Below are 13,809 nucleotides of genomic sequence, written 5' to 3'. Positions count from 1 at the left end.
CTTCAGGGCATGCAAGTAAACTGACGGTTATCCAATGTGTTGTACTGTAATGCAAATGTACATGTAACATGTTTTTGTTGTTGTCTACAACATTCAACAGATTATTGCTATTTGTATTGATTAATTTATAGTATAGTACAACTTAATTGGTCATATGTATCGGAGAACAACAAATGCATCTGCTCTGTTCTCACTCCCCTCGTAGGGATAAATTGCACATACAGTTGAGACGAATACAGGGTCGAGCTGCATTGCAGTGCCCCTTGGATAGTGAGTGTGTTGTGGGGCCATGCTCATGACCCCGACGGTAGTAAGATCGTCTTGAGGACGTGAACCCAGTCGCCCTCCAGTTGATGAATCGATTCTGGCCTTTCCCTTCCTACCGTGCCAGGAATCAGTTCAGCTCTTAAACAGCTGGGCTATTAATTAATGTACCCTGTGCATAATAGTTTTCTTTTGTTGCAATATTTAATCTACTCATAACTTCATAGACTGCCATTTTAATCCTTTGTTTATGGATAGTGTACAGGTCATAATAATCTGTCTCTTTGTTTGGTCAGTCAGACCTTGGGGTATGGGGGTTGGTGGCTGTGTGTCTGGGCCCGTCTGTCGACTCAACAGTGTTCGACGTCTGGGCTTAGCATTGTTTGTTCAATGATGCATTGAATGTACTTGGCCCAAAGATACACAGTATTTGTCATGCCCAGTCAGTCTCCTAACATCCATCCAACCAAATAACCATTGTGATTCCACCTTAAGAGACACCAATGGATTACCTTAGTATTACCTTAGCACTGGCACTGTCGGTGGCCAATTTCAGATACAAAATAGTTTTCAGTGTCCTCTTTTCCTCACTTGACAGATGTTTTGTCTTTTAGCATACCCTCGATGGTTAAACAATCTATTATAAGAAAATCTGTAAGGTCCCTGAAGAGATTTCAAACAGTCAGGATTGAATAATCCTTTTTGCTGTTGATTTATCTGACTTTCGATTTGACAGCTTTCATGGAGCACAGTATGAAAAACAGAATCATACTTTTTGCAGTTTTGAATACTGCTGTCATCTTAAGAAATAACTATATTAAGCAAATGGTTTATACATAGAGATATTGTTGATTTCCTTTCCTGATACACGTACTCAGAAAGAAAATAGTAAAATGTACACTTGGTAACTATCTATTAAATAGTGAGGTTAATATATAGTTTAAACAAGGGACAAACATCTAGAAATGCATGTGGAGATATTCATTACACAAAAATGAAGCCGAAAATGACACATTTTGTAAATAACTTTAATTTCTTCAACCCAAAGGGAAAATCAAGCCTTGAAAAAAAATACTTTATTTCCATTTAAAGTCAAGCTCTTGTTTGGTGTCTTAAATTAAAATTTAAAGTAGTTTAAAACAATGCACAGAAAGGTATAGCTTCTGTATCCTAGTAAATAACCGTGTTTCTCCATGTTCATCTATGTTTGTATCGAGACTTTAATTGAATAATCTTTCTTGTATCGTATCAAACATAAAAGAACCATCTATAATTAATTTCTTGTGGTATTAATACCTAAAAAAAAAGGAAAGAAAATGAAATCAGGCTTCCTGTCTTAAAAAGAGCATGTCAATTGTCACTGCCTTAAATATTGACATATTTGTATTTAATTTCAATGTCAAATGTAACTCGAAATGTTCAAGGTATTTAAACAAATATATTTAAGCTTTGTTTCATACCAAATGTGCACGTCATTATATCCAGACCAATTGTATGGTTTCAAGGATCCACAAAATGCTATTGATGAACTGCCACATACAGTCTGCTACTGTAAATGTCTGCAGTTTAACTACAAGACCCAGGAGGGCATTCTAGTATATTTTTAATAATTCATTAATTTTAAGTGAGTAAATCAGTTGTAAGCGTGTGTGTGTGTGGACAAGAGAAATGTTCTCCTCACTATAATCTTAATGAAACATGCCTTTCAGACACTGTATAGACAGGAAGTTAATCAAGTTTTGATTAATGTGTTACAGTGGCATTTATCTTTTGGGTGAAGGCTGTTTTTCCGCCTCCTACCTCAAACACACACACAGAGCGAGAGAGGGAGATGGATAAGGTGGAGAATGGATAGGCAGATCTAATTGCGTTTCATTGTTACAGTAATTGGATACTCTCTTCAGGCAAGGCCTAATCAAGGCCCCTTTGAAATCACCAATCAAAATATGATTACAATGTTTTAAGTCTGCATATGTGCATGGTGGCACATGCCACCTATTGCCCTATATTGACAAGCTGTCATGTCACAGCTCCATATGTAAGCCTCATCATTTCTGCCTATTATTTTACTATTCCTTATAAAGTGAACATGCGCCCAATCCTCTTAAAAACCTAAAAATAGTCTAACCAAGAGCTTGGGACTGGAAAGTTCTGTCTGTAAAATGATGTTGAGGTGATAACTGGCTTGAAAGTTTGGGAAACCTCATTGGTTTGAATGAATATAGTATCTGGAAATATTTTTTATTAACCACATGAATTGTACTCTATAGATATGTTGTGCTGCATAGATGGAGACAATTTTATAGAACCAGGCTATGTACAAAATGAAAGACAAAACATCTAGCCCCATGCTCTCATCATACGAAGAACACCATAGAACAGAAATAATGTATTTCACAAACTATACTACTTATTTTGTTGCTATGGAAAAAAGATTTACCTGTGTCTCAAACAGTTTAGTTCCCATATTTCCATTCCCCAATTCCTGCCTCCACTCGCACTGTAAAGGGAGCTGATTCCAACTCAGATCAACCACATTCTTCTAATTTGCCCAGCTGATGATTATGGTGGGGGAATGTGAAATGCAAACACCCGTGTGTATGTGAAGTTGGATTACATGGACTTTTAACAAAGCAATTACCATAACTTTTCCTTCTGGCTGTAAGGAATAAAACTCATTAGAGGACGATAAATGAATATCAAATCAAAGGGAGTAAGGACTGAGCACTGAGGAAGCTTTTTCTCCATTTCAACCACTCACTCCATCAGACCTACATTTAAGCAACCACCGGCGCTGTTTTCCCTGTTAGCATTTAGAGAAGTTAACGCCTCCAAAGACCTGTCTGGCGCCAATCAGTGTTTCTGTGTCAACACGTGTGTGAAACGGCGCTCAATGTTACGTGTTGGGTGTGCAGAAAATGACTGACACGTTTTCACACTTCCTAAATCACTTTTCCTGAAGGAGTGAATGCTGCTATATTGGGCCTTCTTCCATCTGCCGTCCTGCCTCTGTCGAGTTCTCCTAGTCTGTGTGTGTAACACACTGAGTGATTCAAGTGTGCTGTTGTAGTTGCACTGTAATGTCTCAGGGACTACACTTTGTCGCAAACTGGTTCAGCTGTTTTCAATCAGATCATGGAGTTTTGAAACTGTCCAGTGCACAAAGCGGTGTGTGTGTGTGTGTGTGTGTGTGTGTGTGTGTGGTCTAAGTGCCGGTGCATTTAAAGGTGATTGTGAACCTGCCATCATGCCCCTGTCTGTTCTTTACCTACAGTTCCCGGCTCTGTTCCGGTGGAGTCCATCCAAACGGGGCCATACGAGGAGAAGATCTTTATGCAGTGGAAGGCACCGAATGAGACCAACGGCGTCATCACACTCTATGAGGTGAGTGACCGTGACCCAGCCTGCCCGGCTAACCAACGTCTGAACTGGGTTCTTCTAAAGAAATAAAACGAAACAACTGGGTCTCACAACTGGGAAATCACAAATGATAATATCATGAGAACAGCAACTGTGTTTAATAAGAAATTATAAAAATTATGATGATCAAATTAATAATAAATTAGTTTAGTGATTTACATACTTTAACTTCCTTAATTTTTTTTCTGTTCACTGTTTTTATTGAAACCCTGCAAACACAAAATGTATTTCTTTATATTGGATTTAACTTTTCTCATTTATGTTGAATAAAAATCAATAGTAACTTATTATTATATAACATTTTAATAAAAATGTTTCATCTGTCTATCTTAATATATTTGAAAATAAACCAACCAACCCTTCAACTGATATCTTCAAAATGGCAGACTTGTTGTCTTACCAGAGTTTCTTACTGACAGAGATGAGTCATAGTCATAGTCTGCAGATTACCAGATTTGCATGTCATTTCCTCAGGACCATGGTGCTGTAACAGCATAGGCCTTGAGAAGATGTTACAGAGAACAGATTATTGATCGAAGCACAATAAAGGCTTAGGATGAGTGGAGTCCCTTATGAACTGTTGTTTAGAAATGTAGACTCATATTCACCCTGAAGTAGAATGCAGTTCACGGACAGGTCTATGGACAAAATTGATCAGCCATTACATTTCTTTCTTTTCTGAGTTCAGAAAATTCATTTGGTCTAAAATTAGGTCTTGTCGGTCCATTAAATCCATGTTTGTGTGGGCAAAGCATCACAGGGCAAACAAAAGACTCCTTCTACTTTTTATCCTTGAATCCAGGCGCACTTTCATTGTACAGATAGCTTTTATTTCGGAGCCGGCGTCATTAATATGAAATTAGTATGTCACCATCACGTCCATAACAGGACACAATGCGCTCCCATTTGCTGTAATTGCCTATAATTACCCCTATTGATTGGATTAAAAGGCTCCGATAGCATCATCTGGGAGATCTGAGGATCCAGAGGACTCTTCGCTTGCTTCTCTCGCTTTCGAAATGAGACTAGGGACAATATCCTGGAAAATGAATAGAGGAGACAGCGAGGGACAGGAGAGGATGGGGCGAGCTGGGCGGGGAGTGGGTGCAGGTGAGCAAACCCTTTGGTGATTGTAAACACTCCACCTTGAATTGAGTCTCGACCCTGGTTGGAGCGTCCCGCACTCTAGAGGTTTGATACGAACTGGAAAACAAGCGTCATGCTATTCGATGAAGGCAAAAACAACCTAAAGTCCTTTACTGTTACTGTCACTTGACAACGGAGGTGATACTAAACTTGGCATGAAAGGCAGCACCTCTCGAGGACGTCAACGGTGTTCTGAAACTGACATTGACCCAAATGCAGAAAGGACTCGACTCGATGACACCGTAAGCCGCCAGGCCTCAGATATTGACAGGCGATTACTACTTCTGAACAGAGACTTACGGTCGTGACCTTGTCTGTCCCTTGCTAATTGACCAATCAAATGCAGGTGGCTATATCTACTCTTGGCGGCATTAACCCCCCCCCACCCCGCTAGGTCTCACTAAGTGCCCTGCTTGCTAGACATCCTCTGACCCAATCAAAGCCTGGCAGCAACACATGGAGGTCATAGCCGGCGTGGGATCCATACAAACGGCAGGCTTGTGTTCAGTCAGCACCAAATGAGAAAAATACAAGACTTAAGCAGGTGAAACAAGGCTAACTCGTCCCATTCCCAGTTTTGTTTTCTGTAGGATACACTGTTTACTTTGTGCCCTACAGCACCTAGTCATGTAGGGAGTAGGACTTTACCTATTGCCCGATCAATGGGACATCACAAAGATGTTGTCACTCATATACAATAATATCAGTGTAATTGACACAGTCCTATAGGTCCATTCCAATGCATTTTTTGCAAGTTTTGTGTCATTAGTTTTATTTTATTTGAATTAACATAGAAAGATTAACAATATGTAACGATGAGAATAGTTTCCAAAAACAATTGTGTGTTTTTATTGCCTCAAGCAGGGATTTATTGCATTAATTCTAAAGATAAAAGAGATATAAACACCATGATCAAATAATTTATATATTTATTATAATTTATAGAATATATTCTATTTAACAGACCTTTTTATCTAAAGCAAAGGTTCCAAGGTCAAATGTGACGAATTTCACAATTAAGGTAACTCCTGGAATTGAACCCACAAACTTGGAGTTATGAGAACAACTAAATATGTGACTATCCGTTTCTTTGACTTCTAAGCTACGCTAATGGTACAGAAGTACTGGATTGCCTGCGCGACTCCAGGGTTCAAGAACACACAAACACACCAAAACACACACTGTGTAGACACCCACAAACACATTCATGTCCGAGAACATAAACAAGGCCCCCTGTGGAGAGGAGTGTCACTGGCTGTTAGGTTAAGGACGTGTTCAGCATGAGGATACTGTCTTTTGATATCAGACGCAAACACACGCTCAGGAACAGGCTTCCCACACAAACCCGCTCTTTGCACAGCTCTTCACAAAACAACTTTGTACTATCGTGCCATCAAGGCTTTTCAGAAATGAATTGCCTTTGCTGACAAAAAAGGAAAAAGAAGATATGAAAGACGAGCAGAGGAAAAATAAGGCGCACAATGACTTGGTACTAATCACTACTGAAGAGTCTGTTCAGGATGCCCCGTAATTTTTTGGCAGAGCATTATCTGTATGTAAATGCAGTCGTTGTAAATACTTTGGCACTTGAATGCTTCGTGTAAGTCCTTGATCTTTGTTGTGTTGAATTTGCTAGCTCGCGTTGTTGAAATGTTTGGATGAAGTGTTCCCCCTCCTTGTAAATCTTTTGGAAGTCTGATGGTATTTGACAATAATGTAGGCTGTTGATTTGCCTGAATTGAAGTCATTTTCCTTCTTTTTACAACCAGGGACAAACGCTACTGTCTGTAATCAGATGCAGAGTATGTGGTTTTGCTCTTTGGAGACCTAACTTTTTATATCCATTCAATGAATAAGGAAACACAGCTTTATGTTCTTCTCATAGCCTTTTTTTACTGTTAATGAAAATGTATTCTCCCATCTAGTTTTAAATCCCTGATCTGTCACGGCAATGACTTCAGGGTTTTGTGCTCAGCTCAACCATGTCCAACTCTTTGAGCTAGCGGCACACACACAGAAACACACACAATGACTCCTTCCCAAAACACGAAGACACAGTAGAGTGTATTGTTGCTATAGTCTCTCCTTGTGGTATGGTATCTCAGAGTAGTGCTATAGGTCTAATTTAAGAACTGCTGGGAGTGGGCAAATGCATTATTGACCTAATCTAACAAGTGTTAACATTGTGCTGAGCTGCGGTTATGGGGAAACACTCCCTGCCCCTGGCACATAATGGGGCTCCTCACAGGAGGAAACACTCCTGACACCATGCATATATAGGACATTGTGCCACAAGTATAAACATTGTGCTGAGCTGCAGTTCAGTCGTAACACTCCTGACACCATGCATGTATAGGACACCCTGTTAGTGACCAGAATTCAGTGGTAACACTCGTGACAACATACATATATAGGGCTCCTTGCTGGAGACCAGGATTCAGGGGTAACACTCCTGACACCATGCATATTATGGGGATTTCCGCAAAAGAGCAGAGTTCAGTGGTAACACTCCCGAATCCCGGGCATATATGGGGCTCCACGCTGGAGACCAGGGTTCAGTGCACATTTCTACTTCTGTGTCTCCACTTGTCTCCCTCTGATTCCTGCTGTCAGTAAAGTAAGTAAGGAAGGTGGGTCCAATCTCCTTTAAAAAAAACAAATGTAAATAATTGGACACCAGTTGGATGGAGCGGCAACCTCTACAGCACTAGATATATCTGCCTTCTTACATTGTTTTCATCTTTATCTTCTTCTCTTCTCTCTTTCATTTCTCTTTCCGCCAATGTTGGTCTGAATGGCGTGTCAGAATCTCATGTACTTCCTTTGCTGCCTGACTCGTTTTCCTCTTTCCTGTCATCAGGGCCTGTGGGGACATGTAAAGTAGCAGAGATGGCAACTGCTCAATGTTGTTTCTCACAAAGTCAGGCAGTCACCACATGACCACAATGCCAAACAGCTAAAACTAACATTTCACATTCATTTGTGGTAGTAATGTCAAGTGTGTGAACTAGGCTGTTGAAATCCTAAGCAACCTGTCTACATATTGTTTGAAGTGCAAAAGTCTTTGTTTGAAATCTGGTTCATAAAACCTGTTGCACATCTAAAATTGATCGAGACCTGTAGAGCAGACGAAGGCTTGTTTTCTGCCTTATCTAACAACATATGGTGGTATTTAGGATATTTTGTGTGATGATACATTTTTGGGTAATGTATAGGATGACGATGATTCAGTTCTATCCACTGAGTTTAAACCACAACTTTGAGTAGACTGACTCTAAGCTGTTAAACTGAGAGTTGATGAACAGGTGGTAACAGTTAGTTTGGTCGACTCTGAGTTAATGTAACCCTGAGTAAAGCACGTGCATGAGGAGATCAAAAGCCCTCATCAATGGAATGCAGATAACGTGATTCATCATGGCAACAGAAGAAAAAGGTATCGAACCCTGTACTTCACCCCAGTGGAGTTAGAAATACTAAGGAATGCATATGCAGAATATGAGTATATATTCAAGAAAACAAAAATACAGGAGCAGCAAAAGAATGTAAGCTAGCGTGGCAGAAAATTGCTGTCAATTGTATTAATTGAAAAAAAGAGAATTTCATCTCAAGTGTTTCACTCATTAAACATTTATATAATGTGTGTGTGTGTGGGTGTAATATCAAAAGTTCAAAGTTTATTTATCATATGCACTGAATGACAGCATGAACAGTGAAATTCTTGTGACATGGCACACAACAGCTAGAAAGAATTAAGAAATATATAAAGCAAAAAAATTGCAATAATATACATAACAATGATAACTAGCAGCAATTGTAAAGAGAGTAGGATTGGGAATATGAACAATATGGGTAGAATTGCTGAATATTATAAATATAATATGAGTGTAATATGTCTGAGTGGTACATACAAAATAATATTCTAATGTACATTGGATGACCAGGGAAAGACATCAGAGCATTTGGAATGTTCATGTGTAATCAGTATGATCATAGATCAGTTTTGCTGGTTGAGGAGGCTTATGGCCTGAGGGAAATTTTTGCATTTTTGGCCGCAACTGAAGATGAAATATAAAAATATACTTCAAACAAAATTATAATTTCAGTACAAGCAATTGTGATGTTGTTTAGTCTCCCCTACTTCATTAAACACCTTTCAGTGGCTACATTCAACATGTGCCTATATTGTGGAAATCGTCTTTGATGAGTCTTGTGGGTCTGTGACTTGGGAACACTACAAAAGTGTACAGTAAATGTTTCAGTGCAAGAGTCACATCTCTGACAGCCCGACAGACGGTTGCCTTGGAAATATGCTCAGCGTCACCTTTATACAGAAAACTGCAACACAAAGAATTTGTTCCAAACTGAGAGCATGTCCATGATGTATCATAGGAAAACTGGTCATAAACGTTTTATTGTTAAATGTTTTAATTCATAACTAGGCCACATTCAAATCCTTTTGTTTTCAACACAGGCAATTAGTTATGTCACATCTTTTTAATTCATAACCTATGCAGTCCCAATCAGCCATAACAGAACTTATTATACACATATTTTGATGTTCTCTTATAGATTTGTCCTTCCATTTCTGTGCTCCTAATTTTGATTGCATGGTGGTAATGTGTTAGCCAGATAGCTGCAGTACTGTAGTTGGACACATTTACGATTGTTAAATTGAACATTTGTTTAAGCTGCACTAGTTAAGGTAATTGCCGCATTTTGCAGTTACTCACCAGTCAGAAAGCAGTTCCACACCAGTGCCCAATTGAGAATGATGTTCCGAATAAAAATATACAAAATGGAATTACCTGTTCCAAAAAAAGTGTTAACTCAGAGGTTGACATTCTTCTTAGCCTTGCTAACTTTAGGTTAGGATTTCTAGTAGAGTTGGTCTAAGTCTCCTTTTGCTTCTTTGCTGTTTTCGTAGTGTATGCTGTAGACAAGGACAAGGGAGGAATTGACAGTTTGTCATCCTGGTCTCTAGCTGCCATTATAGTTTCTTATAGTAAGTGAACTTCACTCCTTACGGCATACTTGTGCTATATATATGATCCAGGTAAAACGTGTGTTCAAAAGCCAAGGAGGAATGCTCGCCTCGTAGAAAGTGATTGGCTGGAACAGAGTTGGCTGGGAAGTAGCGGCGGGCTACTTCCCAGCCAATTGACATTCCACTGGTACTGGACTTCTGCATTTTTACTGAAGAAATCCTACATAGTGCAGCTTTAACAAAGTTGTGTTGGTACTGGTGTTAGGGTATCTCTCTGATTGGCTGTTGGTAGAACAAACCATTTTTACAGAAAAAGGTTTAATCATAACGCTGTGTAAAACAAGAATCCAGGCAAGCCTAGTTCACCCGGCCCACAGTAGAAAGTAGTGCCCTCCCGAGATTCAAACCACGGTCACCCATGGGGAAGGATATGTTGCTAACCACTACACCATGAAGCTGTATACATATACATTTTCAGTTAAGGCTTACTATAACGTAACTACTGTATGCTGTAGCCAGTAAATGTGTTTGTCTATCCTGACCCAAAATGCATGCATGGATGTGTACTTCGAAAATCCACCAGAAACTGTCGCAAACTGTTTTATTTCAGGCTTACCATAATGTTGATACTGACAGTTTTAGCCAGCAAAGTTTTCGTCTACACGGAATAATTCATAATGCATACGTTGCTTCGCCTGCGAAGAGATACGAACTTGGGACCTATAGTTCACAAGTCTGCTTCTTTAACTACTACACCAGTCAGTCAGTCACTCAGTAAGAGACATTCGCTCTTACAGAGCAGAGCAAGAGCAAAAAAGTATGAATCCCTTCATCAATGCAATTCTTCTGTTTAATAACTGTGTAACTTTCTCAATAGTGCTGAAAACTAATATTGACTGACTAATTAATAATGATATTTAAGCCCACCAAATTGTCTTCCCCTGTCGGCGTCACTGTTGTCGGCGTCACTGTTTGGAGAAAAGGATACGCCCTGTCTGACATTAAGATGGCAGGTTTCACTTAAAGAGTAGCACAACCTCAGGGTTAGTTGAATAAAACCTGCTAGAAAGCAGGTTAGCTTCACAGAGTATGTTGCCGTAGTAACTGACTCAGAGAAATGCTGAACTGGCTCTTTGAAACCGTAAACCCAGAGCTCCATCAACTGTGGTTCACCTAACTCTAAGTTTTCACTAAACCCACTTTCCTGAAATACCCCCAATGAAACTGCTATTTTGCTCTTTGCTGTGTGCCTTTCATTTTGTATTACTTCTTTAGAATGCTCTTTGGTCATCCTTTTTTGTTAGATTCACCAATGGAATTTCAGTTTACCATTTGCACCAATTATATAAGATAATTGGTCAGGGGTCTAATTATGTACTGCACAGTTGTTACCAGTGATAGTACAAAACAAAAACTCTGAAGTCAACCTTTCTATTAGGATTGCTTTACTTTCGAGGGTTGATCACCTTTGTCTCCTCTCCCCAGTATAGTAATATCTGTATGTATTTATGGTCTAATACCAACAGCACTCAACAGATTCAAAAGAGCCTTTCTGCTTGTTCAACACTGGTCATGTGGGCATGCTCACTGATCCAATGACCTAACGTATATATTCTTCACAGCATAGCTAGTTAAACTGTAACATAAAATAAAATGATGTTTACCTGCTTTTACTTGCGTTTACCTCTCAACCTGCCAAATATGTTATCTTTATAATCTGACAGCTAATAACGTTGTCAGATAAGTCTTTGTCTTTGTTGTACTGTAATTGCTTACTGAATTACAGACTGTATATGTATTGAACTGTGGCCATCCAACAGTTCAGTCAAACCCATATAGACCAACCCTCAACCCATGTGTGACATGTTATCTATAAAATGGAAACATTTTGTGGCATGGAGCTGACCTGTTCCACCACATATATAGCATATTAGAGCCGATACCACACATGCCACTGAGTCCCAATGGAGAGACAGATGGGCAAGCAGAGCTACTTTACACTCGCTCCACTCAATTACAGACCTGGCCCATTTTTAAGTGTTAGCTAATGGCCTGAGTGGAGTGGATTAGCCAGCAGCCGTGCTTCCTATCACTGAAAAGCTAGGCAGCCAACTCCCGCTCTGATAACATCCCCAGACACTGTGGTCCTGCTCAATTGGTTAGACCCTGGTGACTTCAGCGGTGTGGGTTCAATTCCTGTACTAATACCATTTTAAACAAAAAATAATGAATGGGTTTCAGAAATGGCAAACACTAGTTTTATGAAATGGAAGGTTACCATGTCCCCAACATCCATTCTTCTCATTGGCATGGGCACCATAACCTTTTGATTTGTATCTATTGTGACACTGAAAAGGTTTCCTATAAAACATAAAGGGATGGATATGAATAGATAATGGAAGGCCATTGATTGCTTTTTGAAATTGTCCACACTCATGAATCCGAGGTGGAAAAACATATTGATATACTGTAGCTATTCAGGCAGTTGTGGGTTTTAATAATACATCGATTGAGAGTATTTTGAATCAGAAACTATTGTCCGAACAATTGATGTGCTTTTTTTGTTGTTTGTTATTTTGCAAGGATGTTGAAAGTATTTTTAGTTGGTTCATTTAAATTTGGGCATATTGTTTTGTGTAATATAGATCTAATTCTATCTGACTAGTCAGGTCATATCAGGCAGTACAATAAATATGTTTACTTCTCCCTAATAAATGTAATGTTGCAATTATTTTATAATTGTGCTGTGAAGTAATCATAGCGACTGAATGCTTCCCGATTTCTACAGGTGGAGTCTCTCCATCAGCCACAGTGCAGTGGCTCTGTGTGATGAGTTATCCTACAGATGGAGTCTCTCCATCGGCCACAGTACAGTGGCTCTGTGTGATGAGTTATCCTACATATGGAGTCTCTCCATCAGCCACAGTACAGTGGCTCTGTGTGATGAGTTATCCTACATATGGAGTCTCTCCATCAACCACAGTACAATGGCTCTGTGTGATGAGTTATCCTATCTGTGGCTGGCGAGGATTTATGCTAATCAATCCAGATTAGTCAGCAGCTAACACTCCTGATGTTTGACATCTACTGAAGTCTTGTAATGATAGCAGACTGAGGCAGGTGTTGTGGTTCCAGTCGTGGTGTGCAGCCATTTTATTAATAGCAGGGGCAGGCTGAAGTGTAGTAAGAAGTACAGGCTTGGGTCAATCACTGTCAATCACAGCCACAGTACAATGGCTCTGTGTGATGAGTTATCCTACAGATGGAGTCTCTCCATCAGCCACAGTGCAGTGGCTCTGTGTGATGAGTTATCCTACAGATGGAGTCTCTCCATCAGCCACAGTACAATGGCTCTGTGTGATGAGTTATCCTACAGATGGAGTCTCTCCATCAGCCACAGTACAGTGGCTCTGTGTGATGAGTTATCCTACAGGTGGAGTCTCTCCATCAGCCTCAGTACAGTGGTTTGGCGCACCTGCTGATTAATAAGGCAGTACACAATGTCTGCTTTATTACGCTGTCAAGCATGGAGGAGAGCTGGAGGAATACACATTCACGTCCAAACTACAGCAAAATATTTTTGGGGATAAGTCTATGTGCATAAATATTGATTTGAGGTATTTTATTATGAGCAACGCACTCTCAATGCGCCCCTGGCTAATATAATATGAAAAGGAGCCAGCAGCAGTAGGACTCCCTGAGTCAATGTTTTGTGTTGACATCTGCAGAACCAAAATTCCACTATAAATGTATCACAAGCTTAAGTTTTCCACTGACATTTATATCCAATGTAAGGTCTGGTGGATGCAGATAGAACTTTGCTGCCATTGGGGACTGTATATTGAAGCACAAATTCAAGGAAAGATGTACATTGCTTGTCCCTGCCATCTATTGAATCGCTGATGCTTACCATCTTAAATGGGCACCTTGTAATGATTAATGTCCCAACATTGAACTGAACACCAGATTTCAATTGTGAACCAGTGAACCCAAAT

General features: G+C 39.7%; 1 protein-coding gene across 14 annotated transcripts in view; it reads left to right on the top strand.

Annotated features, from left to right (window-relative positions):
- Positions 1–13,809, top strand: part of ptprt (protein tyrosine phosphatase receptor type T) — a 287,950-nt gene that overhangs the window by 140,171 nt on the left and 133,970 nt on the right. For all 14 annotated transcript variants that reach the window (XM_034287365.1, XM_020055888.2, XM_034287364.1 and 11 more), the window contains exon 9: positions 3,539–3,648. In XM_034287365.1, the coding sequence (XP_034143256.1) occupies positions 3,539–3,648 (110 nt within the window). The remainder of the gene's footprint in view (positions 1–3,538; positions 3,649–13,809) is intronic.

This window comes from Esox lucius, chromosome 17 (genome assembly GCF_011004845.1).
Source record: "Esox lucius isolate fEsoLuc1 chromosome 17, fEsoLuc1.pri, whole genome shotgun sequence".
In the NCBI taxonomy this organism is placed as follows: domain Eukaryota; kingdom Metazoa; phylum Chordata; class Actinopteri; order Esociformes; family Esocidae; genus Esox; species Esox lucius.
Note: the sequence above shows the minus strand (reverse complement) of the source record. Positions and strands in the feature narration are given on the sequence as shown.